General features: G+C 39.3%; 1 protein-coding gene across 2 annotated transcripts in view; it reads left to right on the forward strand.

The window, feature by feature from the left end:
* Positions 1-27,094, forward strand: part of dennd6b (DENN/MADD domain containing 6B) — a 90,447-nt gene that overhangs the window by 43,492 nt on the left and 19,861 nt on the right. For both annotated transcript variants that reach the window (XM_073066684.1, XM_073066685.1), the window contains 5 exons: positions 8,194-8,249; positions 9,832-9,954; positions 13,107-13,202; positions 21,363-21,457; positions 23,929-23,994. In XM_073066684.1, the coding sequence (XP_072922785.1) occupies positions 8,194-8,249; positions 9,832-9,954; positions 13,107-13,202; positions 21,363-21,457; positions 23,929-23,994 (436 nt within the window). The remainder of the gene's footprint in view (positions 1-8,193; positions 8,250-9,831; positions 9,955-13,106; positions 13,203-21,362; positions 21,458-23,928; positions 23,995-27,094) is intronic.

Genomic DNA, 27,094 nt, shown 5'->3' on the forward strand with positions numbered 1-27,094 from the left:
GCTTCAGTAATTTCCTGGCAAACCATTTAAACGATGGGGCATGTTTGCCCTTTTAATGTTGAAGGAATGTAGTGTATTTACCATACTCACCATATTTTTCCAACAGCCAAATAGATATTCAGTCATGGTCATCTGAGGCACTGATAGTGATAGCATCTGGAGCTGAGGAAAAAAAAAAAGAAATGGAAACTTACCTTCAGGAACAATTATATTTGTACAATATCTTGGTGTTATCTTCATGCAGGACTTCTGGTAGTAATCGAGATGCTTTCGGATCCTTTAAATGAAGTGGAAAGCATTAGCCTCTGGTAATAGCTTCTGTCCTCAAGAATGTAACATACTGCATGAAAAGAAGATTACTGAAGTCAAAAATCTGAAATAAAAATAGGAATGCTGAAAATATTCAGCAGTCAGGCAGCTTCTGTAGAAGGAGAAAGAGAGTTAACCTTTAGGGCTAAATACCTTTCATCACATGCTACACCATGGGTAGCATGTCAGTGTTTGCTAATGACACTAAATTAAATGGAATAGCAAATTGTGCAGAGGATGCAGACAGTCAGCTCATAGCTATAGTTGGGTTAAGTTAGTTGGCAGGAGTCTGGCAGATGGAGTTCAATGTTGATAAATGCAAGGTCATCCACTTTGGAAGGAAAAATAGAAGATCGGATCAAACGATGAAAAATTGCAGCATATTGTTTTATGGAGGTACTTGGGGAGCACTTGTGCATGAATCACAAAAGGTTGGTTTGTAGATGCAACAGGTTTTTAAGAGGGCAAATGCAATATTGGCCATCATTGCCAGAGGGGTTGAATTTAAGAGCAGTGAGATTTTGCTGCAATTGTGCAGGGAAGCGCCAGCAGTACAGCATGCACTTCTGGTCTCCTTACTTGAGGAAAGAAATACTGGTGTTGAAGGCGGTGCAGAAGAGGTTCACCAGGTTGATTCTGGAGATGAGGGGTTTGACCTCTGAGGAGAGATTGAGTCACCTGGAACTATCCTCACTGGAATTCAAAATAATGAGAGGAGATCTTGTAGAAACATAAAATTATGAACAGCCACTAAGAAGCCATAAGGAGGGAAAAGATGAACTATGAAGGTAAGCTAGCCAACAATACCAAAGAGCATGCCAAACATTTTTTTCAGATATATAAAGAGTAAAAGAGCGGCAAGAGGTAGTAATGGGGGACAAGCTAAATAAGCATTTTATATCCACCTTCACTGTGGAAGATACTAGCAGTATGCTGGATGTTCGAGAGTGTAATTGCTATTACTAGGGAGAAGGTGCTTGGGAGGCTGATACAGATGGACCACACTGCACCGTTCTGAAAGAGCTGGCTGGGATGGTTGTGGAGGCATTGGTAATGATCTTTTAAGAATCACAAAATTCTGGTATGGTTCCAGAGGACTGGAAAATTACGAATGTCACTCCACTCTTCAAGAAGGGAGGGAGGCAGAAGTATGGAAATTATAGGCCAATTAACCTGACAGTGTTTGGGAAGATGTTGGAGTCGATAGTTAAGAATGAAGTCTCAAGGTACTTGGAAGCACATGATAAAATAGGCCAAAGTCCGCATGATTTCCTTAAGGGAAAATCTTGCTTGATAATTCTGTTGGAATTCTTTGAAGGAGGATAGAGGATTGGCTGACTGGCAGGAAGCAGAAATAAAGGGAGCCTTTTCTGATTGGCTGAGTGACTAGTGGTGTTACGCGGGGTGGTGAGGGCACCACTTTTTATGTTATATGTTAATGATGATGGATTTGATAACTTTGTGGCCAAATTTGCAGATTATATGAACATTGGTGGAGGGGCAGGTAGTGTTGAGGAAGCAGGGAGGCTGTAGAAGGACTTAGACAGTTTAGGAGAATGGGCAAAGAAGTGCTAGATGGAATATAGTGTTGGGATGTATATGATCATGCACTTTGGTAGAAGGAGCAAAAGTGTACACAATCTTCTAAATGGGCAGAAAATTCAAAAATCTGAGGTGCAAAGGGACTTGGGAGTCCTTATGCAGAATTCTCAAGTTTAACTTGTAGGTTGAGTCGGTGATGAGGAAGGCAAATGCAATGTTAGCACTATTTTGAGAGGACTAGAATATAAAAACAAAGATGTAATGCTGAGGTTTTATAAGGCACAGGTGAGGTCTCACTTGGAGTACTGTGAACAGTTTTGGGTTCCTTATCTAAGAAAAGATGTGCTGGCATTGGAGAGGTTTTAGAGGAGGTTCATGAGCATGATTCTGGGAATGATGGGTTATCATATGAGGAATGTTTGGTTCTGGGCATGTACTTGCTGTAATTTTAGAGGGGGGATCCCTTTGAAACCTATGGAATGATGTGGGGAGGATGTTTCCTATAGTGGTGGCGCCTAGGACCAGGGTGCACAGTTTAAGAATAGAAGGATGTCCATTTAGAAAGGAGATGAAGAAGAATTTCTTCAGTCAGAAGGTGGTGAAATTGTGGAATTCATTGCACAGGCAGGTGTGGAGGCCAGGTTATTGGGTGTATTTAAGGCAAAGGTCGATAGGTTTTTGAATAGTTTTGGCATGAAAAGTTAAGGGGAGAATGGAGTTGAGAGAGAAAATGGATTGGCCTTGATGAAATGGCAGAGCAGACTCAATGGGCTGAATAGCTTAATTCTGCTCCTATCTCTTATGCTGTTATGGAAACTTGTTTCCATAACGAAGTCCATGGCCAGGTCAGCTATGATCTTATTGAATGGTGGACATGATTTGGACATGAGTACTAAAGGTATGGTTGTTATCTGCCTAACTTTGTGACATCAGTAAATTTAAGAAGATATAGGGAGACTACAAACAAAAATGTTAGCATTGGTAATCTTGGATCTTGTACACAAGTGATTGGACATAGAATTGGTAAATGATGTATATAGTGGATCCATCTGATCTGGTAACTTTTGACAGGAAAAATTGAAAAAAATATTTCCAAATAGTGCGAGATTGGAGATCTCTGAGATGCTGAGGGATCTCTGTCCTCATACATAATCAGCAAAAGGTTCCTTTGCAGGTGCAGCAAATAACAGAATGCTGTTGTTTATTTCATGTGGGGATTAAATATGAAAAGGAGGTGAAGCTTCATAGTGAATACACATTTGGAGCACAGTGCTGGTTTCCTTATTTAAGGAAGAATGTTAATGTGTTGGAAACAATTCAGAGTTGTTTTTTTAGGCTAATACCTGGAATGGGAAAGTAGTCTTATAAGCAAAAGTTAGACAGGTTTAATTTGTATAACATAGAAGATTCTTAGAGTCCTAACAGGGTGAATGTTGAAGCCATGTTTCCTTCTATGTGAGGACATACAAGTAGTCATAATTTTAAAATGGTGAGGCAACATCTTTTCTCTCAAAGAGTCAATTGTCTTTTAAACTCTTGCCCTCAAAGAGCAGTGGAAGCATAGTCTTTGAATATTTTTCAGGTTGAGTTACCTAGATCCTTGTTAAGCAAGGTGGTGACAAGGTACAGCAATACATAGAAATATTGAGATAAATTTTATCAACTTCATCTCAATATCAAATTCACTATGTTTTCATTGAATGGTAGAGGTTTCAGCTCATTTAAATGTGAATAGTATGCATATGTTGTAAGTGGTATAAAAATAAGTATAGAACATTATTTCAAATTAAGCTTCAAATTAAAATTCAGCATGGGGCATGTATGTCAGCAGCATCTTTGTCCAACATGGAATCTACTTCCAGGTCTACAGGTTGTCCACAGAAAAAGAAAATTACAAAGTACAAGATAAAATGCAGAGATATACCAAAAATAGAGAGAACTGCAGAAGTCTTAGCAGCAAATCCACAAGCCATGATTGAATTTTAGTAGCAGAATGAAAATCTTATATGGTAGATGTTGGGGAACCAGACATTGGTTGAGGTCAACTTAGGAGCAGTAATGGGCAAGCAAGAATGAAGAAAAATAAGTGTGATTAGCAGCAGATTGGAACAACAGTAGTTTGTAGTTCATACAAAATGGGGGGTTCACTCGCAGAATAATCATATAAACTAAAATTACTGCAGGTGCTGGAAATCTGAAATAAGAAACAGAACATGTTGCAATACTGTATAGGCCAGGCATATCCATAGAGAGAGATAATGTATAATACTTTCAAATCAAAGAAACCCCTTCACATGAATGTCATCCTTCTGAAATATTAATTCTTCCTCTCTCCTTGATGTTGTCTGATCCCTGGAGTATTTCTTACATTTTCTGATGTTAATTTATGCTCTTTTCTGGGCTTGTGATAAAGTCGAATTGCTCAATGGAAGAGCTGTAAATGGACAACTTGAAGGAAATGGAATGGAACAGGGGAAAGGGAGAGAGAATTTAAAGGGAGGTGAGGAGGATAGAACAGAGTTTGTTGTTTGTAGGAAAAGACGCCAGATGCATAGAAGCAAGGTCAATATGTAATTTTGTGTGGTGTGCAGATTGATAAGCAAATAAGGTGAGTGTAGATTTTGAAATCTATTTGATAAGTTTCAACTGAGTTATAAAATTAGAGATATGACTTGCAAATCCAAATGAGGCCATATCACAATGTCAGTTTTAGTTAACATATTTTATGAAAATTGAGAAATGTAAAATTCAAATGGAAAATGGAAGCATCACCTCAAATCACTCTGAAATCAACGACACATTAAGAAAATTTTACTCATGACTTTACACCTCTGAATCCCTAAATGATAACATTTTGGTCGAGAATTTTTTAAATAGCTTAAATATCCCTATGCTCTCTCCTGATCTCAAAATGAGACTGAATGAGCCAATATCATTAGAAGAAATATCCTCAGCTGTCTCGTCACTGCAGACTGGTAAATCTCCAAGACCCGATGGGTTCCCTGTAGAATTGTTTAAATCATTTTCGTCACTGCTCTCACCTCAACTAACCTTGGTTTTATCTGATTCGTTTAAGCAAGGTAAACTGCCAGCATCATTTAATGAGGCATGCATCATTCTTCTAGCAAAGAGAGGCAAAGATCCAACAGAGTGCTTCTCATACAGGCCAATCTCTCTGTTAAGTGTTGATGTCAAAATCTTAGCTAAAGTTCTGGCCCGTAGATTGGAGAACATCCTACCCTCTATCATTTCTGAAGACCAAACCAGTTTTGTAAAAAAATCGCCTCCTTTTTTAACATACGCTGTTTTTAAAATATCTTATTCTCACCTTCAGTTGGGATTCCTGAATGTATTATCTCCTTAGACGCAGAGAAAGCGTTTGACTGTGTGGAATGAAATTACCACCTTTGCTGTTCTAGAAAAACTTGATTTTGGACCAAGTTTCATCACGTGGATTAAACTATTATAATCATGTCCCACTGCCTCTGTTTTGACCAACTCTCAGCAATCCCAACCTTTCAATCTCAAATGTGGAACCACCAAGGGTACATCTTAAGCCCATTACTTTTCGATCTGGCCATAGAGCCACTGGCGATTGCATTCCGCAGTTGTGCGGATCTGACGGGGATTTGGAGGGAGGGAGTTGAGCACAAAGTCTCCCTTTATGCTGACGACCTTTTACTTTTTATACCAAACCCAAGCACCTCCTTACCCCCCCATGTTCTCACTCCTTAAAAAATTTAGCCTGTTTTCAGGATATAAACTTAATTTATACAAGAGCGAACTTTTTCTAATAAATGGAGAAGCACAAGTGTCAAAGTTTCAAAACCTCCCTTTTAAGGTAGTGAATAACCAATTTACTTACCTTGGTGTCACAGTAACAAGGAATTATAAGCGTCTTTTTGAGAAAATTTCACTAATTTGTTAAATCATACAAAACAGAGCCTAGCACAGTGGTCACCCTTGTCCATGTCCCTGATGATCCGAATTAATGAACATACTTCCTAAATTCTTATACTTTTTTCTTTGACTCGCTAGACTCAGTCATATCATCCTAATTATGGAAGGGTAAGTGTCCTCGACTGAATAAAGTCCATCTTCAAAAATCTAAAAGGGTTGGGGGCATGGCTCTGCCCAATATCCGCTTATTTTACTGGGCAGCTAATATACGCTATCTCATCTTTTGGTCTCATTTCCACAACCAATCTGACTGCCCAATATGGGTGGCAATGGAGCTGAACTCTATATTTCCCCACTTCTTGGATCTGCACTCCCTTTTCTTACGCCTAAACCAATTGCTAATCCTGTTATCAGGCACACCTTGAGAGTATGGTTTCAGTTCAGAACGTTTAGTGGTCGCTATGGCTTCTCTCTTTCAAGTCCTATTCTACATAATCACCTCTTACAGCCTTCTATACATGATCCAACATTTCAAGACTGGTATAGAAAGGGCATCAGGCGCTTTAAAAATCTTTTTATAGACAACTGCTTTGCATCATTTGAACAATTGTCTGCAAAGTTTAACTTACCCAACACTCATTTCTTCAGAGATTTCAGATATTTGCAAATTAGACATTTTATTAGCCCTTTGTTATCAAACTTCCCTGAGGTACCTGACACAAACGTCATTGATAAGTTTCTCTGCATGAATCCATTGCGCAAAGATCTAATATCTACTATTTATGACAAGGTAGCAGTCTGAGGCGAGCCCCCCTTGACAAAATTAAAACTGCCTGGGAGCAAGATTTAAATTTTTCACTGTCAGACGATGTATGGGATTCAGTTCTCAAGTTAGTTATCTCAACCTCTTTATGTGCCTGCCACTGCCTGGTCATACACAGGGCCCATATGTCTAAAACTAAATTATCTTGTATTTACCCAGATGTTAATCCCTGCTGCGACAAATGCAAAAGGGGCGAGGCTTCCCTTTTTCACATATACTGGACATGCCCTACCTTGGAAAAATACTGGAAAGATGTTTTCCAAACTCTGTCCCAAATACTTAATTACAATCTGGAACCTAACCCTTTGATTGCTCTTTTCAACACCTCTGGAGAGGGGGACACGCACCTAAGTCCAACCAAACGTCACATACTGTCTTTTGCCTCTCTTTTGGCCAGGCGCGCTGTTGGAGGGATGCTGCCCCGCCCAACAACGCTCAGTGGCTTAGGGACTTCATGTACAGTCTATACCATGAGAAGATCCAATATTCAACTCTCAATTCAGACATAAAGTTCCAAAAGGTGTGGGGACCCTTTCTTGAATATTTTCAGAACTCCCAGCCAAACTAAAGGTTCATCCCTTCTTCCTTTCCTCAGCACATAACTCCCTGACTTTCCGCATTCTCTGGTAAAATTCTATGAACTCAGATGTGTAAACATACAACAGTTTACGAGTTAGGAAAATACACATTCTCTATACCGATGCAGCTCTGTGGGGATAAAGGTTCTGTTTAACCCTTTTTGCTAATGCAATGATGGCTTGGAGATGGGAATTGGGAGGGGTAGGTTGGGGGCAGGGAGGCAACCAAAGCATGATTGTACTGGGCTGCATCTCTTTCATAGATGTGAATTGTACATTTGTTACATTTGTTATGTACTACAAAAACCTCCTTTGTAGTATGCTTTATTGATTTAAAAAAAAGAATAAAAATATTGCTGAGAAAAAAAATTGAGAAATGTTTGGAAGTAAACAATATGGGCGATTGATGAGATAAATTCAAAGAGTTTTGAAAGAAAATGTGAAATGTATGGGACATGCTTTTTGATGAGAGGCTTGGAATGTTGAAACAGACCTGCAGTCATGTTCAGGAAAGAGATAAGAGATAATAGACAAATTTTAAAAGGACCAAAACCAGATAAGAAACCAATTTATAATTTACAAGACTGTTTAGGGTGGAATAATGATTAAGATGCCGAAGAGAAGTGTGGAAGGGTAAGCCTGGTGAATTAAAGTTATGATTCTCTATTTAGAGTAGAGGACTCACGATTGTCCAGCTGGAAATTACTTCTGAATGCTGAGTCACAGAAACCACGGTATCTAAATAACTGTTATAAAGGATGTTGAGGTAGATATTTGTTTTAAAGCTCATATATTTTTAGTGACTAGTACAAGCATGATGAACTTTGCTTCTAAAATTCAGCTCCGGTGATGTCAACGTGCTCACATTCAGAGGTGGAAAGAGGTTGAGTTTAACTTGTATACTCTATTGGGTGTGGTGAAGGATATTGGATGCAAACTTTAGAGAAAGACGTTATCTCTGAAATTTTTTTGACATCCTTTTCCACACTGGTATTAAAATTGTATTATTGTGAATACTGAGTTTTTTTAATTCTCCCTCAGAATCTGCTCCCAGCACCAATGGTCATTCCTACAGTAAATGAGCTGGATCTTTTCAGGCAAGTGATCTTCAGTGTAGCAAGTGAACTTTGTCGAATATTTTGATGCTGCTGTATAAATATCTTGTAAATATTGACTGTAAAAAGAAAAGCTCATAATACCCTTCCTGCAACACACACAAAATGCTGGTGGAATGCAGCAGGCCAGGCAGCATCTATAGGGAGAAGCACTGTCGACGTTTCAGGCCAAGACCCTTCGTTAGGACTAACTGAAAGGAAAGATAGGAAGAGATTTGAAAGTAAGAGGGGGAGGGGGAAATGCGAAATGATAGGAGAAGACCGGAGGGGGTGGGGTGAAGCTGAGAGCTGGAAAGGTGAATGGCAAAAGGGATACAGAGCTGGAGAAGGGAAAGGATCATGGGACAGGAGGCCGAGGGAGAGAGAAAGGGGGAGGGGAACACCAGAGACTGGGAGACTGTTTCGCTGAACACCTATGCTCTGTCCGCCAGAAAAAGCAGGATCTCCCACTGGCCACACATTTTAATTCCACGTCCCATTCTCATTCTGATATGTCTATCCATGGCCTCCTCTACTGTCAAGATGAGGCCACACTCAGATTGGAGGAACAACACTGTATTATATACTGGCTGGCTAGCCTCCAACCTGATGGCATGAACATTGACTTCTCTAACTTCCGTTAATGGCCTTCTTACCCCATCCCTGATATATTTAGTCCCGCCCCATTTTTTTTTCTCTCTCTCTGCCCCATCACTCTGCCTGTTTTCCATCTCCCTCAGGTGCTCCCCTCCCCCTTTCTTCCTCCCTAGGCCTCCCGTCCCATGATCCTTTCCCTTCTCCAGCTCTGTATCCCTTTTGCCAATCACCTTTCCAGCTCTCAGCTTCACCCCACCCCTCCAGTCTTCTCCTATCATTTCACATTTTCCCTTCCCCCTCCTACTTTCAAATCTCTTACTATCTTTCCTTTCAGTTAGTCCTGACGAAAGGTCTCGGCCTGAAACAGTTGACAGTGCTTCTCCCTATAGATGCTGCCTGACCTGCTGCGTTCCACCAGCATTTTGTGAGTGTTGCTTGAATTTCCAGCATCTGCAGATTTCCTCGTGTTTGCTTTTTAAATTGCCTTCCTGGTTGTTTTACCATTCATCTAGATCAGGGTAATTTACTTAATAACAGAAGGTCTCTGGGATCTGGGAGGAATGTAGAACACCTGGGCGCAGGAAGAATCTACATAATTACAGGAAGGAAATGCAAAGTCCATATCGACATACCAAAGGTCAGGATTGAACCTGGTTTACTGAAGCTGTACTGCCAACAGCATCTCTTTGCTGCGCTAACAGCCACCTTAAACTGGGGCAAACAAATATTTTCTCTTTTGTTAATTAATTTCTTTTGGAAAGATAGCATTAATTTATTAAGTGAATAATATAGTGAAGCATGCGGCTATTTTAATAGCTGAACAGATGTGTTTTGGGAAGAGCAATTGTAATTTTCAAAATGAAACTCTCTCGAGAGTATTGGAAGAAATCAGAAACAGTAGCTTTTTATTTGACCTTGTCTAAGAACAAGATTACATTTTTTGCTTTTCAACCAAATCTATTTCACTAATGAATTCTTTGTCTGACAGATGTTTCCAACAAATCCTAATTCACATCCAAATGGTTTGGGAGCTAATGTTGCTTGGAGAGCCAGTAATTGTTATGGCAACCTCTCCCACAGTTTCTTCAGATACTGTGCTAGCACTCATAAGGTGAGTTGAGAATGGTCTACATTAAATCTGTTATACCTTAAGGAACATTTTAAAGATTTTTTTTACACTGAACTTCAACTCGTGCTACTCACACCCCTCTTTAGGTCAGTGCCACAGCAGTGTTTATTTACTGTGAATAGTTTCAAATTCCTGCAAGTGAATATGTTGCACTACCTTCCATGGTGTCAGAACACATTCTACACAATCAGGAAAGCTACCAATGCCATAAAGTTCTGAGGAAGTGGAATTGAACTGGACTATGTACATCTATAGTCACTTCATTCTACAGAAGCGCTGTGGAGAACATCCTAATAAGCTGCAACACTGTGGCAAACAGGAAGGTTCTACAGCAGGTAGCAAAAACTGCCCAACATATCATCGGCACCAGCCCACCCACTATTAAGGTCATATATACAGTAACATCATGAAGGGTCTCTTTAACTCTGCTCGTGGACTGTTTGCCCCCCCTCACATCAGGAAGGAGGCTACAAAGAATTCATGCCAGGTCCATCAGGTTCAAAAACAGATTCTTTCTCTAAGCAGTAAGGCTGATCAACACCTCCAATCTCTAACCCACCCCACCACATCCCCAACCACTACGTTAACATTTCTAGTCAGTCACCTTATGTACAGACACTCCTGTGCCTACTGTCACTTTATGGACATACAGTCAATTTATTTATGTAAGGTATTTTATGTATTTATATTCATTGTGTTCTTTATCGTGTGTGCATGTGTGTGTATTTTTGTGCTTCATCAGAGCAGGAGTAACAATTATTTCATTCCCCTTTACACTTGTGTACTGGAAATGACATTAAACAATCTTGAACTTAGGGGAAGGTGAATTAATTGACTGAATGTGAAATTTGGCTTTGGCACTATTCAGTTAGACCAGAGCTTATGCAGGATTAAACTAGACAGATCTGATAAAATTTAATCCTTGTGCCTTGACCCTGCAAACTCTGAAGGTAAGCAATTCCATTAACTACTGTCTCCTTCAATGAAATAACATTATCTCTACTCATTTCTGCCTATACTTTTCCCCATTGCGTCCTGTCAAATCTTAACGTTCTTGGTTGATGCAATGAAGTGGAGGGATCAGATGAAGAAATCCAGATGAAGTGTCTTGACCTGAAGCATCAACTGTCCAATTCCCTGTCTGACCCACTGAGTTCCTTCAGCACCTTGCTTGTTGCTCCAGAATCCATTGAGACTGTACTGAATTTGGATGATAACTTATCATTTGTGGTAGATGGCAAGAAAATGTGAAATCTGTTCTGGGGACTATGAACAATCTAATGCCACACTCCACTCAGCTCCTAAGAGCACTGCAGCTATTCTTGCAGTTGCAGAGTGCAATAAGACCAGATATCTGGATTGAAATGATAGAAGAAATTGCTTCTATTTTTCTGAAGAGCCAGTAACTTCTTCCTCCATCACAGCAGTTGAAATAAAGTCAAACAGTCACAGAGTCATAGTACACAAAAATGGGACCTTTGGCCCACCACACCTACATTAATTATGCTACCCACCAATAATCTTATTTGTCTATATTAGGTCCTTATTCTTTATTGCCCTGCCCTTTCAAGTGTCAATATAAATGCCTTTTAAACATCGTAATTATATCTGTTTCTACCAGTTCCACTTACATTAAATTCAAAACTATCAACTACTCTGTAAAAAAAAAACACACACACACACTTGCCCTCAGATCCACTTCAAAACTTTTTTCCATTACTTTAAACCTATGTTCTTTAGTTTTTAATACCTCGAACATGGAAAACAGATTTTGACAACCTACCTATCTCTGCCTCTCGTTAGTTTATATACTTCTGTGAGGTCACCCCTCAGCTTTCTTTGCTCCAGTGTAAACAAGCCTGTCCAATCTTTCCCAGTAATTAGCATCCTCAATCCAGAGAACATCCTGTAGAATCTGCTCTGAACTCTTTCCAAGTGCATGAGCTGTGGATTGTCTAAGTTATCGTGGCATGAGCACCCTGAACATAGGTCTTCTATATTGTTGATAATAGCACAACACCTGTATGTTCAGGGTGTAAAGATCTTTGCAGTTTACGAAGAGCTACAGATTCAGAAGCTGCAGTTAATCTGCAATCTTGGTATACTAGCTCTCTGTTCAAAATGAAGGAAGCTAGCTCCCCTCTTGAATAGGGAGGATTGATCTTGTTTGATTTGTCACAGGGAGAAGTCTGAAAAGTTAAAAATGTGACTTGGATTGGTCACTGTGCAATAGAGTGATCTAGGGACTAAAATGTTCAGGGTTACTCTGCTTGAATCCTGGGTGGAAGGATTCAGAACTTGGTCATTATGTCTGTAGAAGTATTAGCCTCTGGATGCATAGCTTCTTGAGGAGTTGGTGTGACAGTGGCTTCCAGAGTTTCTGGGGATAGGCTGTCCCAGCTACAGCCCTTTTGTGCCTTCTCTTTTTGACTTCTCTAGTAGGTATCAGGTCCTTAACACTTGGCATAATATTACCATCGATGCAGGAAGCCCAATAGGACTGCATCCTGAACAGTATACAAGGCAATCTTGAGCTACGTCTTTCTTCAGACCCAGTGTGTGACCAACAATCACAGTCATGGATTGAAGTGAACTTAGCTTCAGCTGGCTCACCAACGGGTGATGATCCATTTTATACAATATGTTTGCAAGCATAAGACATGTTGTTGGCTTTGAGTTCCTTTCCTGTGTATGGTTTGCACCAAGCCTTAATTTCATTTTCAATATTGTATTTCTCTAGGTGGCTGACAGTTGAACAATATATGTGAATAGAAGTCCATACTTCATTTGCAGTGTGTGGATATGTCATGTACACAGAAATGGTCAAATTATTACAATATGTGGGCTTGAAAGTTTGCAGTTGTGATGTGTAATAAAATTAAATTATATGAGACTTAGAAGATGTGCTTTAATTCTTAGCTCTTTGTCTCAATAACTTATTATATGCTGAAGATCATTGACAACAGTAAATACAACAAACTGATTTAGCATTAGTAAAATATATCTGTTAACTACCATACTGTATATTCCACAACTTTTGGTAAGCATTTCCATATACCGTAATTCTTCACATACATTATGTACCTCAGCAAGGAACACAGATTTGTATATTGTATATTTGTCTTCTCTTGTAGTTGCATTGCACCCCTGAAATACTGCTGTGACTATCGGCCATACTTCACCATCCATGATAATGAATTTAAGGAGTATACAACGCGGACACAGGCACCGTAAGTTATAGAAGCAAAAAAATGCTGTGTTGAAGTTGTGGGTTGGAGTTTAACAGTTTGCATATTCAAATGAAAATTCCCATAAATTGATAATGGTGAGGGAATTTCTTTGCCTTTCTCCTGAGCACAGAATAATACCACATGCAATAAACAAGACCAACGCAAAGAAATTCCTTCATTGTGCAAGTTTCAGCAGTTGCAAACATACTAAGTACCTTTATCTTCACAGTCAATTACCTGAATCCCTGAAGGAATCCCGAGTCTAGAATGTAGGAAGGGAAAAGTGAACCTTTATTAAATCAAGATATTTTCTTTAGTTTTACAATGGAAAGAGGGAATAACTATAAACAGGACTTGCATTTTAATGGCAATTTTCACATTAGGATTTCCCAAACTACTTTAAAGTCAATGAAATATTTTTGGACAGTTGTCATTTTTCACTGTGTGTAACTTGTCATGCAATTTTAGGATAAGGTCCTATAAACAACATTAAATTGTGTTACTTGATCATGTGGTGTTTAATGATGTTCTTTGTGGTGTAACTATTGGCTTGGACACCAGAGCAGGTCAGTATTTTTCGTACAGAGTATTACATGATCTATTGATACTTTCTGAGACTGCAAGAAATGCCTCAGTTTAATATTTTGTATGAAAGTCAGCCCCTTTGATGACAGAGCAGTATTGCCCTTTGATGATGAAGCACTTACTACTGTATCCAACGGTGCAGCAGTTTCAACAAACCAGTGCTTCCATGGCAGTGCACTGGATTTTATAAATTCTAATATGAACTTGCACTTGACTAAATAGATAATAAGGATTAAATAAATAAATGACCAGGGAGTCAGCATGGTGACTAATTAATTAGCACCTCATAATTTTTCAGCTGGGAAATTGTTATTGTGCATTGTCTTTTGAAATAAGGTAAGTTGCCTTTGTATTGCTTCCCCAATCTTACAGTATACTGTTCATGTTTTATTTTGCTGAAATGTAAAATTATTTCATTTTTCAGACAACAAGAGAAAATGTTCAGGCTTAGTACAATAAAATAGCAGAATCTGCTGCTCCTCTTCAGGAGTCTTGCTTGGGGAAAAAAAGAATCTTAACTTGTATTCTACATTCCAGTCTTCTGATTTTAGGTATTCAGTCTATCTCAGTTTCCATTCAGAATCAAGTTTATTATCATTTTCTTATGTGAAGTGAAATTTGGTCTTGTTTGTGGCAAAGACATGAAATGATTATAAATGATAAAATAAACAAAATAGTGCAAAAAATATAACAATGAGATAGTGTTCATTGGTTCTTGGGCCGTTCAAAATTCTGATGACAGAAGGGAAGAAACTGCTGCTGAATTATTGAGTGTGGGACATCAGGCTGCTGTACCTCCACCCTGACAGTAATAACAAAAAGAGGACAGGTCCCAGATGGTGAGAGTTCTTTATGATGGATGCCGCCATCCTCAGGCACTGCCTCTTGAAGATGTCCTCAGTGGAGGGGAGGATTGTGACCATGAGTGAGCCTATGCAGCCCCTTGCAATGCTGTGCTTTGAAGCCTCCGTGTAATGCAGCCGGTCAGAATGCTCTCTGTCACTCATCTATAGATTTTGGCAAGACTTTTGTGACATACCAAACCCTTTCAACTCTTAATGAAGTAGAGTCACTGAGGTACCTTCTTCATGATTGCATCAGTGTGTTGGGGCAGGACAGGTCCTCGGAGATGTTGACACCAAGGAACTTGAAGCGGCTCACCCTTTCCACTGCTGACCCTTCAATGACTTCCCCTTCCTGAAGTCCACAATCAATTAATTAGTCTTGCTGACACTGAGTGTAAGGTTATTGTAACACCACTCAACCTGCTGATCTATCTCACAACCGTACGCGTTGTTGCCGCCTGAGATTCTTCCAACAACTGTGGCATCATTGATAAACTTACAGGAGGCATTTGAACTGTGTTCAGCCACACGTTAGATCAGAGCAGTGAGCTAAGCTTGCACACTTGAGCTGCTCCTGTCACCTGTGAGTCTGTTGGGGTCATATACTGTGTCCAGTGCTCCCAGTGTGGCCTCCTGTACCCCTACAACTCTCCCCTCACTACCATTCAGGGCCCCAAACTGTCCTTCCAGGTGAGGTAACATTTCACCAGTGAGTCTGTTGGGGTCATACACTGTGTCTGATGCTCCTGGTGTGGCCTCCTGTCTATCGGTGAGACCTAATGTAGGTTGGGAGAACATTGTGCTGAGCACCTAAACTCCATCCACCAGAAAAAGCAGAATCTCCCATTTTAATTCCACTTCCCACTCCCATTCCAATATGTCAATCTGTGGCCTCCTCTACTGTCGCTACGAGGCCACACTTAGGTTGGAGGAGCAACACCTTGTATTCTATCTTGGTAGCCTCCAACCTGATGACATGAACACGATTTCTTGAACTTCCGGTAATACCACACCTCCCCCCCCCTGTCCTTCACCAGTCCCCATCCTCTTTTTCCCCTTTTCTTTCTCTCACCTTATCTCCTTGCCTGCCTGTAACCTCCTTCTGGTGCTCTTACCCCCTTTTCTTTTTTCCATGGCCTTCTATCCTCACCTGTCAGACTCCCACTTCTCCAGCCCTTTATCTCTTTCACCAATCAACTTCCAAGCTATTTACTTCATCCCTCCCCCTCCCAGTTTCACCTATTACCTTGTGTTTCTCCCCCTCACCTTTTAAATCTATTCTGCATCTTTTTTTTTTCTCCAGTCCTACTGAAGGATTTTGGCCTGAAATGTTGACTGTCCTTTTTTCCATAGATGCTGCCTGGCCTTCTGAGTTCTTCCAGCATTTTGAGTGTGTTGCTTTGGATTTCCAGCATTTACAGATTTTCTTTTGTTTGTGAGGTACTGTCAATGAGGAGGAGATGTTATCTTCCAATGTGGAAGTTGAGGATCTGGTTCCAGAGGGAGGTACAGTAAATGGGCCCAGGTTTAGAACCTTGGTGATTAATACTGGTTAATATAAAGTTAGTGGCAGCATACAAGGCATCCTCAGTCAACAACTGCTTTTTATCTTAATTGTGTATCTGGAACTATTAGAGCACGCGATTTACAGTTTGGAGATTGATTGAGTGATCTAGTACTTCGCTATCTCCAAGAAAATTCCAGGAAGCAAATGCTAGCAGCCTTGAGGCGAAGAAGCTTAATGACGGGTTGTGAGCCTGTGATTGACTCCATTTCATCGACTGAAGTGTCCATTAATTGCCGATTAAAGCATCAAGAAAGATTGAAACATCGAAGCAAATACTGAAGACGAGTGAGGGTTCAGCGCCAAATACTGGCCTCTTGATTGCTGCTGACAGATCTCTCTGCTGCTGAAGAAGGAGTCTTGTGTGGTAGCCTATTGCTCACTGTTGCTGGAGGGAAAGCCTCTGCATTTGATTGGTATCTCTGTCTCTCTGGATACTGTCAGAGGATGCTACCGAAGTTCTACAATTTATGGATTAGATAATGGACTGTGGACTCTTTATATGGTTTTAATTTCTGTGTTTTCACCAGTTCTGCCTTATTGCCATTTGGGGAGTCTGTTAGTTTTTTTTGAGGAAGGAGGTGGGGTTTAGGGGTTGACGTTCTGTTGCCATTTGGCAAGTCTTTTTTTGTGCAAGGGGTTTAGGTGTTGATGTGTTGATGCCATTTGATGAGTCTGTTGGAATTTTTTGTTGGGGGGTGGCTTGTAGTTGATGTTCTTTTGCCGTTTGGTCAGTTTGTTAGTTTTGCGTGTGTGTGTGTGTGTGCGCGTGTGCGTGTGTGTGTTTGTGTGTGTATGTGGGGTGGGGTTGGGAGTTGATGTTGCTGTGTGACTCATTTTGTTAATTTTTTTTGGACAGGAGATATTGGAATTGATGATCATGTTGCTACTCTTTGTATGGGGGAGTGGGTTTGATGTTTTTCTAGACTTCCACGGTTTTCTTTGTTTCATAGCTAGCTGGAGAAGATGAATCTCAGAGTTATATGCTGCATACATACTTTGATAATAAATGAACTTTTGAACCTTTATATTACTATACTGCTGATGATATAGAACATCAGCAGCCTGATGTATAAACACTTCATGGGCTTCCAGCCGGGTACAGGTATTAATTACTACCAATGTTTCGATGCCAAGCTCTGTCATCTTCATGAGGGTCGATGACTGTGCATGTCTAGTCCGGAGGTATTTATACCACTGTGGTCCATCCCTCCTGATTGGTTTGTCCTCATCCAATCAGGTTTCCACTCTCCCTCCTTGTTTACAATTGAATGTCATTTCTTACTTAGAGTAAGACCTTCATCTTTGTTAAAATTATTTTCCTCTAATTTTATTTCAATAGCTTGCTTTACTAAACGGTCCCAAAGGCCATTGGCACAGCACAATAGTTTTGTGCCGTTGAATTCAATCCTATGGCTATTGTGATTTCTACTGCTGATTTCTCCAGATAACCCAAAAAGATGCACCTCTTGTGCTCCTTGATGTGGGTTTCCACCTTGCGTCCTGTCTGGCTGACATACTCTGCTCTGCATTCACAGGGAATCCTGCAAACGCCAGCTGACCTGATTTCCAGGTCATCTTTGACCCGTATAGCATCATGGGTTTGTGGATAGCATTAATCCGGCATTTCTTCAGGAACCTGGCGATCCTTCCAGAAACCATGGAAATTTGAGGAAAACAGGTGGTAGCAACAGATTCCTCCTCATTGTTAGGTTTCCTGGTTTTTTTGTTGGCCCTTTTAGAGTCCAATTGATTTCTGTCACCTTGTAGCCATTCTGTTGGAACATCATGCATAATCATCTTATTTCCTCTGGGAAACTCTCTGGGTCCAAAGTAATGTTTGCACAGTTGATCAAAGTAGAAAGAACTGCTCTACGTTAGGAGTTGTGATGGTGGCTGATATTGTTGAGGTAAAAGTCTGTATGAGTGGGCTTCTGGTAGATGGCATATCCAAGGCGACTGTCTGGTTTTCATCATATTAGAATGTCCAGGAATGGGAGGCAACAATTCTACTCCATCTCCATCGTAAGTTGAGTGTTTTGATGTGTACTGTTCAGATGGTCATGGAACTGTTGAAGTGCCTAGAGTCCATGAGGCCATACTACGATGGTGTCATCTTTACCCGGAGAAATCGCCGGTAGCAGAACATTGCATACACAATGGCCATAGGATTGACTTTGGCAGCTCAAAACTACAGTGCTATGCCTATGATTTTTGGGACAGTTTGGTAAAGGAAGCCATTGAAATAAAACTAGAGGAAAAAAACTTTAACAAAGACAAAGGTCTCACTCTAAGTAAGAACTGGAATTCGATTCTAAACAAGGTGGGAGAGCAGAAGCCTAATTTGATGAGGACTAACTAATCAGGAGGGACAAACTACAGGGTATAAATACCACTGGACTAGGCATGCATAGGCATTATCCCTGATGAAGATGGCAGAGTTTGACACCGAATTGTTGGTTATAATTGAAATCTGTACAGCAGTTGGAAGCCTGAGGAGAGTTTATTTGTCATATATGCCGGGAAAGCACCAGATCCTTTTTCAATGATTTATGTTTTGCTGTTGTCTAGGTGCTGCAAATCAGAGTGGAGTGCCAATGTAATTGCCTCTGCTGTAGGCTGTTGCTGCAGTAAGCAAATTGTAGAGGGTGCAGGTCCAGGTCCTTCCACTAGTCATAACCCACCTCCTGAAGCACTTCATTATGGTAGATATGAGTTCAACCAGTCGGTAGTCATTCTTCTCTTCTTGGGCACTGGTAGGGTTGCTGCCCTTTTGAAACAGATGGGAACCTCAGACCACAGCAGAGTGTGTTCAAAGATGCCCTTGAACTCTTCAGGCAGTTGGTTGGTATATGTTTCCAGAACCCAGCCAGTTACACAAATCAGAGCCTTATGCCTTGTGAGGGTTCACCCTCTTGAAGTATATTCACATAACTTCTGGTGAGATTTTTGAGATGGGAATTGCAGGTATAATACTTATGAGGTATTTGTCAATTACCAGAATAGAAATTTGAATTGCTGGTTGTTTTTAATGCCTATTTTCTAAACATTTTAACTATCTTTTACTTAATGATATTTATATATACATCATTAACACCATTATCAAATAGCAACTTCGTTGCTAAAATACTTAAATGAAATTTATAAATGTATAAACATTATAATGCATATTCATTTTCCTTAATCCTCAGACTCATGAAAGATGTCTGAATGTGACCTGTTGTGAAAAACAAGGGTGTCATGTTGTTTTATGTTGAAATGTAACAAGAACAAGGCAATGAGTTTAATTGGAAATAGGTAGATGAGTTGTTTTAAAATGATGTAATGAACCTGCAATTTGATGGGGTTAGTGGTTCAATGCTTGAGATTAGAACAAAAATATTTAAATTTCTTCCCAGTGAATATTGAAGGTGAGGGTGGAAAAAGTGGGGTGAAATTGTTGTTTATAAGTAAAAGGAATTCAGGAGTTCAATCCTGCCAAAGGGTTTTGGCCCAAAACATTGACTGTACTCTTTTCCTAGATGCTGCCTGGCCTGCTGAGTTCCCCCCAGCAATTTGTGTGTGTTGCTAGGAGTTCAGGATTGTTCTGTCTTGCAAGATGGTCATAGAGTTGCAGAAAGATTTGGCTATTGTAAGAGAAAAATGACCACCAACTCCATCACAACCTAATTAAAATGCTAAGTCTTAACCTAGAGCATGAATGATCAAAAATTGATCATGTCAATAGTATTTTCAAATATTCAAGTGTTTACTCTTATGCTTAATATAGGTGGCTAGTCTGTAATTGTATGTGCCTTAGCAGTGCTTCCTGTGAATTACATTCTTAGTATAACCCCATCCTATTACCGCAATTTTTGGTTTACCTTTGTTTGAACATAGTTATTTATCCGCCTCAGCTCGTCGGATGATTGCTTTTGCTACATTAATGGCTAGAAGATGTATTTTGTTAAATTGGAAAGAGTTTAACCCTCCTCCTATTCTTCAATGGTTTTCCCAAACTATATCATATTTAAATTTAGAAAAAATCTGAAGTGTCACTTATGACCCTTTGGTTAAATTTGAAGAAACTTGGAGACCATTTATTCAACATTTTCATATGATATAACTTGACCTTTCTGCATTCCTATTATCAACCTTAAATGTATGGATAAAGGAGCGGAACTAACGACATTACTGATTTTATCCGATGTAATATAATAGCCTAGCTTTGTTTAGTTTTGTTTAGTTTAGCATATTTTTTTTTCCTTTTTCAATTTGGGGTTTTTTTCCTTTGATTTTTTTTGCTTACTTTTTTTATCATGTTTAATCTACATTAAGAGTTTGGGAGGCTTAGTATATTTATGTTATTTCTAGTTTATATTCGTATATGCATTTATCAATGATGTACTCCCACTCTCTTTGCACTATTAATGCTGTTATATATATATGAACTTGAAAATTAATAAAAAGGTTGAAAAAGAAAGAAAGAATATAAGTGTAGTTACTGAAAATCTGAAGAGGGCAGTTTAGATGTTCTGCAATGATACCCTTAAGAAGTTGTAGGTTGTGTTGATTGCATATCAATGTACCATCACTGGATGGCATTCAGAAGTCCAGGCCACCTGGCTGACAAGTAACTGCAAAGGAAATGGTGGGGCAATTTCTTATTTAGTTTGCCCACTGCTGAATAGCTGAGACCCTATAGCCTTTTGCACTGAGGAGATGTTATGACAGTCACCTAAGCTTTGCTGTAGTTCTTCATCACTTCATGGAAGATACCATTCATAAAATGGCTCCTCTTAGTGTTCCAGTTATTCCATAGAATACATTTGACATTACATGCCCTTGATTGGGGATAAACCTTGACCTCCTTTATCTAACACTAAATAATGTTGGTTTCCATAGTTACACATTGCAATTGGGCATCAGACCCTAGCTGGAGAGATTGGCTTCCAGGTGATCCATTAATCTAAGGACGAAGCTCCATCTCAAATAATATTTTTAAGCCAGTTGTCCATTGCAGCAACCATTTAGTTTGACAGACTCAAAAGTTGCCTTCTAATATTGGTGCTGCAAAGATTTCCTCTATCTTCTCTGTGCTGCAGCTAGAATGTGTTCTTGCCAACAAGATTTTTTTGTTATTTCTTGTAGTCCATATCAACATGGTGCTGTGATTTTGTTTGACAGGCCAAATGTTGTTTTAGGAGTGACCAATCCTTTTTTCATCAAAACATTCCAGCACTGGCCACATATTATTCGTCTTGGAGAAATCAAAATGTCAGGTAAGAAAAGAATGATTATTACAACACAAATATGTGCAGGGTGCAGTGTTCAAGAAAAAAGGGGTTAGCTTTTTTTCACCAAGCACAAAAGACCTTCAAGAAAAGATCCAACATTCTCCCCTTTGTCGAACCTTCTTTTCCAAGGTGCCACATTTAAGTGACATCACACTGCCCTTTAAATTATCTCACAAATGACACTTCTGAGTCAGAGAGGTTCAAGACACAGAAATCTATATATCTACATCTGTAATCTTTGTTGAATGGAATAGTTTTGTCATACACATAATTCCAAACGTATAGTAAGTAGTTCAAGCCATAACCTTATATGGATATCTAATCTATATTTTCTACTCCATCCTGTTGACAATTTGTATGAACATGTATAATATAATAATATACATGTAAAAGATATTAGTTACTGTTCTACCTTATATGAACTGCATTGACATTGTGGACAAAAAGCAACAACTCCTTTTCCCTCTTCACTGAATTCCTCTGTGACCAAATTCTGAAATTTATGTTCTGCTTGTATTGGACTCAATCTGATATCACTTTGTACATCAGCACGAACTGTTCTTTTTCAACCCAAATCCAACATACATAAAGGGATTCAAATTAAATAGTGAGGACTTGGGGGTAAGGTGAGATGGAAATGTAAAGGGTTAATGAAAAGGATAAGATAATGGGGTAGTGTAGTGTATGAACTATAACATACAGAGTATGACATGAAAGGGCATTTTATATGCTCGTAATAATGCAACTGCAAATGGAGTCAAGGTTGGGTAAAATTATTAAATTCAAAATAAAATTCACACTTTATTCAAAATTGATAAAAACAAAATGGATGAATTTATATTGCAAAGAATGATGTGTCTTTAATAACCTCTATAGGTTACACGATGACCCAAACTATAAATTGAATATTTGATGTTATTTTATATTTTGCAAGGATGAACAGAATATAAAAGATAGGGAGGAGTTAAAGTGTTGGGGATTGTGGTACCTTTGTTAACTTCAGAACAATAAGCCTCTGGTTCACATGATGAAGAATTAAAATCACTTTTAATGGAGGTTAAAAAAGGACAAAGAGGAGAAAGTGTTAGCATCCTGTAAAGATACCTAACTGTTGGAGAAAGTAGCAACTAAGAAATAATGGGAGCTTGTAACAAAGATAATACAATAATTTTGAGCAAATCAAATTAACAAAGGTAGTCTTCAAGACAAGATCGTGGATTCATTCAGGACTTTTCCTAGAACAATACATTAGGGATCCAATTAGGGAAATGGCTATTTTAGACTTAGTCATATCTAGTGGGTCAGGAAAAAAATTATAATTTCATTGTAAACGATCCCTTGAGGAAGAGTGGTCATAGACTGCTCAGATTTTGCTCTTACTTTGAGAATGACAAACGTAAGTATTAAATAAAGGTGAGTGGCAGTTTGACTTAAGAAAAATTAAAATGTATATTTCCTCAAGACATTGAATTAGACTATTTGGCCATTGAGTTTTGCTGGTTCTGAGTAATCCCAGGATCCCACTTGTTCAAAAATTTATTGAGATTAAAGATTAATCTTTAGCTCTATTTGTCGTATGTACATCAAAACATACAGTGAAATTTGTCATTTGCATCAAATCAAATCAGTGAGGATTGTGCTGGGGGCAGCTCACAAGTGATACCATGCCTCTGATGCCAACGTAGCATGCCTGCAGCTTACTAACCCTAACCATACGTCTTTGGAATGTGGGAGGAAACTGGATCACCTGAAGAAAACCCATTCAGTCACGGGAGAGCAAACAATGAATCCTTACAGACAGCGCCAGAAAGCAAGCCCCTTATTGGTGATTTCTGGCACTGTATGTGATTGTGCTTACTGCTAAGCTACCGTGTCATCTTTTATTTCCCTTTTGAGAATAGATTTCCCTTTAATCTATTCTTTTAAGCAAAAGGAACGCATGGGACCATAGGGCCTGTTTCTGTGCTGAAGACTCTCCAAAATGTACCCATTGGTATCCCCAGTTCCCTACAATACACCTTTTCCAGTGGAACTAATGTGGCAGAGAGTGGAGCAAATAATAAACACATGCAATATTCAACACAAACAACACTGGAGGTCAGTATCAAATCTTAGTGCTGGAACGGTGAAATAGTTGTACTAGTGAAACTGCCATTGTGCCAACCACATGCCGTTATGAATATATGCAGAGTCAGATACTTAAAGTTTTGAAGAGTATATAAAGAATTAAGATTCCTTGTCTTGTTAGTGCTTTCTTATGATCTGTTGTTACAGAACTAGGATGTTTAGCTCACTGGATTTCTTAATGAAATCTGTGCTTGCCTTCCATTTTCTGTGTGACACTTGATATCTTTGGTCAAATATCTAGCCTGATTTAAGCTCGTGCTGCTTTTTCCATCTTCTCTATAGCTGCTAGAATTAAAGCTTCTGCATTTTCATTAGACTGTGTTTTTCAGGTGATTTACCAAAACAAATAAAAGTGAAGAAATTGACGAAGATTAGGACTCCCGACACAAAACCAGGTACTGGATAGTTGTCACTTACTTTGAGATCCTTCTCAATTTGAATCTTTTGTTTATTAGTTTGAAGGTGGATTATGTGTGTCAAGAGTTTGAAAGAATTTGACAGAAAGGCGTAGTTTGTTTCCTCAAGTTTGTATTCAAATCCCTTCAGATGCAGTAGATAAAGATCTGGGACTGAGTAGTGTGCAGTGAGACCAATGCTATCTAGTTTGACTCTCAAGTCTGTCTCTGATTGGTCTGATTTTTCATTGTATTCTAGTAGTTGAACCAACAAGAAGCAAAAGGGCTAGAAACAACAGTACACAGAATTTAAAGACCGTAGGACCATAAGATATAGGAGCAGTATTAGGCCATTTGGCCCATCGAATCTGGTCCGCCATTTCATCATGGCTGATCCATTTTCCCTCTCAGCCCCATTCTCCTGCCTTCTACCTATATCCTTTCATGCCTTGACCAATCAAGAATTTATCAATGGCATATGGAATAGTACAGCCCTTATTCTACTATGTCTATGCCAAATTAAACTAATTCCATCTGCCTGCATAGGATTCATATACCTCCATTTTCTGTATGTTCATATGCTTATCTAAATTCCTCTAAACATCACTATGTTTCTACCACAGTCTCTGGTAATACATTCCAGGCACTCTCAGTGATTTAAACAAACTTATCTTCCATATTTCCTTTTAAACTTTCCGTCTCTCATTTTATTCATACTATTTATTTATGTCTCTTATAATTTTATGAACTTATATCAAGTCTCCCCTCAGCCTCATGCTCCAGAGAAAATAATTCAAATTTCTCTAACCTTTACTTACAGCTAATAATCTCTAATTTAGATGACATCCGGGTGGCAAAAGAGACTGCAGATGCTGGAATCTGGAGCAAAATAGAGAATCTGAAAAAAAAAACTATGTAAGGAAATGGATAATTGACATTTCTGGTCGAAACCCTTCAAGTACACTGAAGATTAAGGGAGATGGTTTCCTTAAGGGAAAATCATGGCTGACAAATCTGTTGTAATTCTTTGAAGAAATAACAGGCAGGATAGACAAAGGAGAATCAGTGGATGTTGTGTACTTGGATTTTTAGAAGGCCTTTGACAAGGTGCCACACATGAAGCTGCTTAACAGGTTAAGAGCCTGTGGTATTACAGGAAAGATACTAGCAGGGATAGAGAGTTGGCTGATTGGCAGGAGGCAATGAGTGGGAATAAAGGGAGTCTTTTCTGGTTGGCTGCTGGTGACTGGTGGTGTTCCACAGAGGTCTGTGCTGGGACCACTTCTTTTTATATTGTATGTCAATAACTTAGATGATGGAACTGACAGCTTTGTGGCCAAGTTTGTGGATGATACAAAGATAGGTGGAAGGGCAGATGGTTTTGAGGAAGTAGAGAGGCTACAGAAGGACTTCAACAGATTAAGAGAATGGGCAAAGAAGTGGCAGATGGAATGTTGTGTCAAGAAGTACACTTTAGTAGAAGAAATAAAAGGGAAGACTATTTTACAAATGGTGAGAAAAATTCAGAAATCAGAGGAGCAAAGGGACTTGGGAATCATCATGAAGGACTCCCTAAAGATTAAATTGCAGGTTGAGTTGGTGCTGAGGACAGCAAATGCAATGTTAACATTCATTTCAAGAAGACTAGAATATAAAAGCAAGGTTGTGATGTTGAGGCTTTATAAGGCACTGGTGAGGCCCCTTATTGTGAATAGTTTTGGGCCTCTTAGCTAAGAAAGGATGCGTTGACATTGGAGAGTGTTCAAAGGAGGTTCATGAAAATGAGTATGGAATGAATAGGCTTGTCGTATGAGGAATGTTTGATGGCTCTGGGCTTGATGATTCATTGGAATTCAGAAGATTGATGGGCGACCTCATTGAAACCTGTCGAATGTTGAAAGGCCTTGATAGAGTGGATGTGGAGAGGATGTTTCCTATGATGGGGGAGTCTAAAACCAAAGGACACTGCCTTAGAATAGAGGGACATCCTTTTAAAATGGAGATGAGGAGGAATTTCTTTAGCCAGAAAGGAGTGAATCTGTGGAATTCATTGCCACAGGCAGTTGTGGAGACCAAGTCATTGGGTATATTTAAGGCAGAGTTTGATAGATTCTTGATTAGTCAGGGCATGAAAGGATACAGGGAAAAAGAAGGAGATTGGGTCTGAGAGGGAAATGGATTAGCCATGAAGAAATGGTGGAGGAGACTTGATGGGCCAAATGGCCTAATTCTGCTCCTATATCTTATGGTCTCATGGTCTTACAGCCAGTATGGAGGGAAGGGGTGGAGCAAGAGCTGGCCAGTGATTGATAGATCCAGATGAGCAAGGGAGATTGGAATTAGAGATAGAAGCTGGGAGATGATTGATGGAAAAGACCAAGGGCTGAAGATAATGGAATCTGTTAGGGAAGGAAAATGGAGCATGGAGTTAAGTAAGGGAGGTGGGTTTGTCAGATGGGAACAGTGGGAAAGGGGAACCAGTAGGAAGTGTGTGTGGATGATAGAGTGGGGCTAGAGTGAATGTGGGTAGAATTGGATGGGTCAGGAAAAGAGAGAAAAGAGTGACAGTGGGGGGAACAGTTTAAGTGCAAAGTTGAGGAACAGCATATCATAGTCCATCTGGGTAGTCTACAACCTAATGGCATGAACATTGAATTCTTCAACCTCTGGTAAACTGCTGCTAAGCAGCTATTAGTAACTCAATTTCATTTGTCTTTTAGCTAATTTAGTTTCAGACTTGGACTTTATCTTATTTTCACTTTTATTTACAATTTTGTTATGTGATACTTTATTCAAGCAATAAAATAAAGTTTATTGGGCATGATTTGTCTTAAATAAAAATCTTTTACTCTTTCATGTACCATATAGTATCTGTCAGGATTATCGTCCTAAAAGTTCTTCCACAATATTGGCTGTTGTATGTTTCCTAGATATGTAATTTCTCTCCCGTTTGACATTTAAAATCCTTTCTGGCATTGTAAAATAAAGTTAAGATTGCAAGATTGTGGCTAGAGCCTTTGTAGTTACCGTGCTTACTGTCGTATCTTAGGATAACTTGGTGCTTGGACCAGTGATTTTTCAACTTTGAGGGACGCTTAAC

This window comes from Hemitrygon akajei, chromosome 14 (genome assembly GCF_048418815.1).
Source record: "Hemitrygon akajei chromosome 14, sHemAka1.3, whole genome shotgun sequence".
NCBI classification, from domain to species: Eukaryota; Metazoa; Chordata; class Chondrichthyes; order Myliobatiformes; family Dasyatidae; genus Hemitrygon; species Hemitrygon akajei.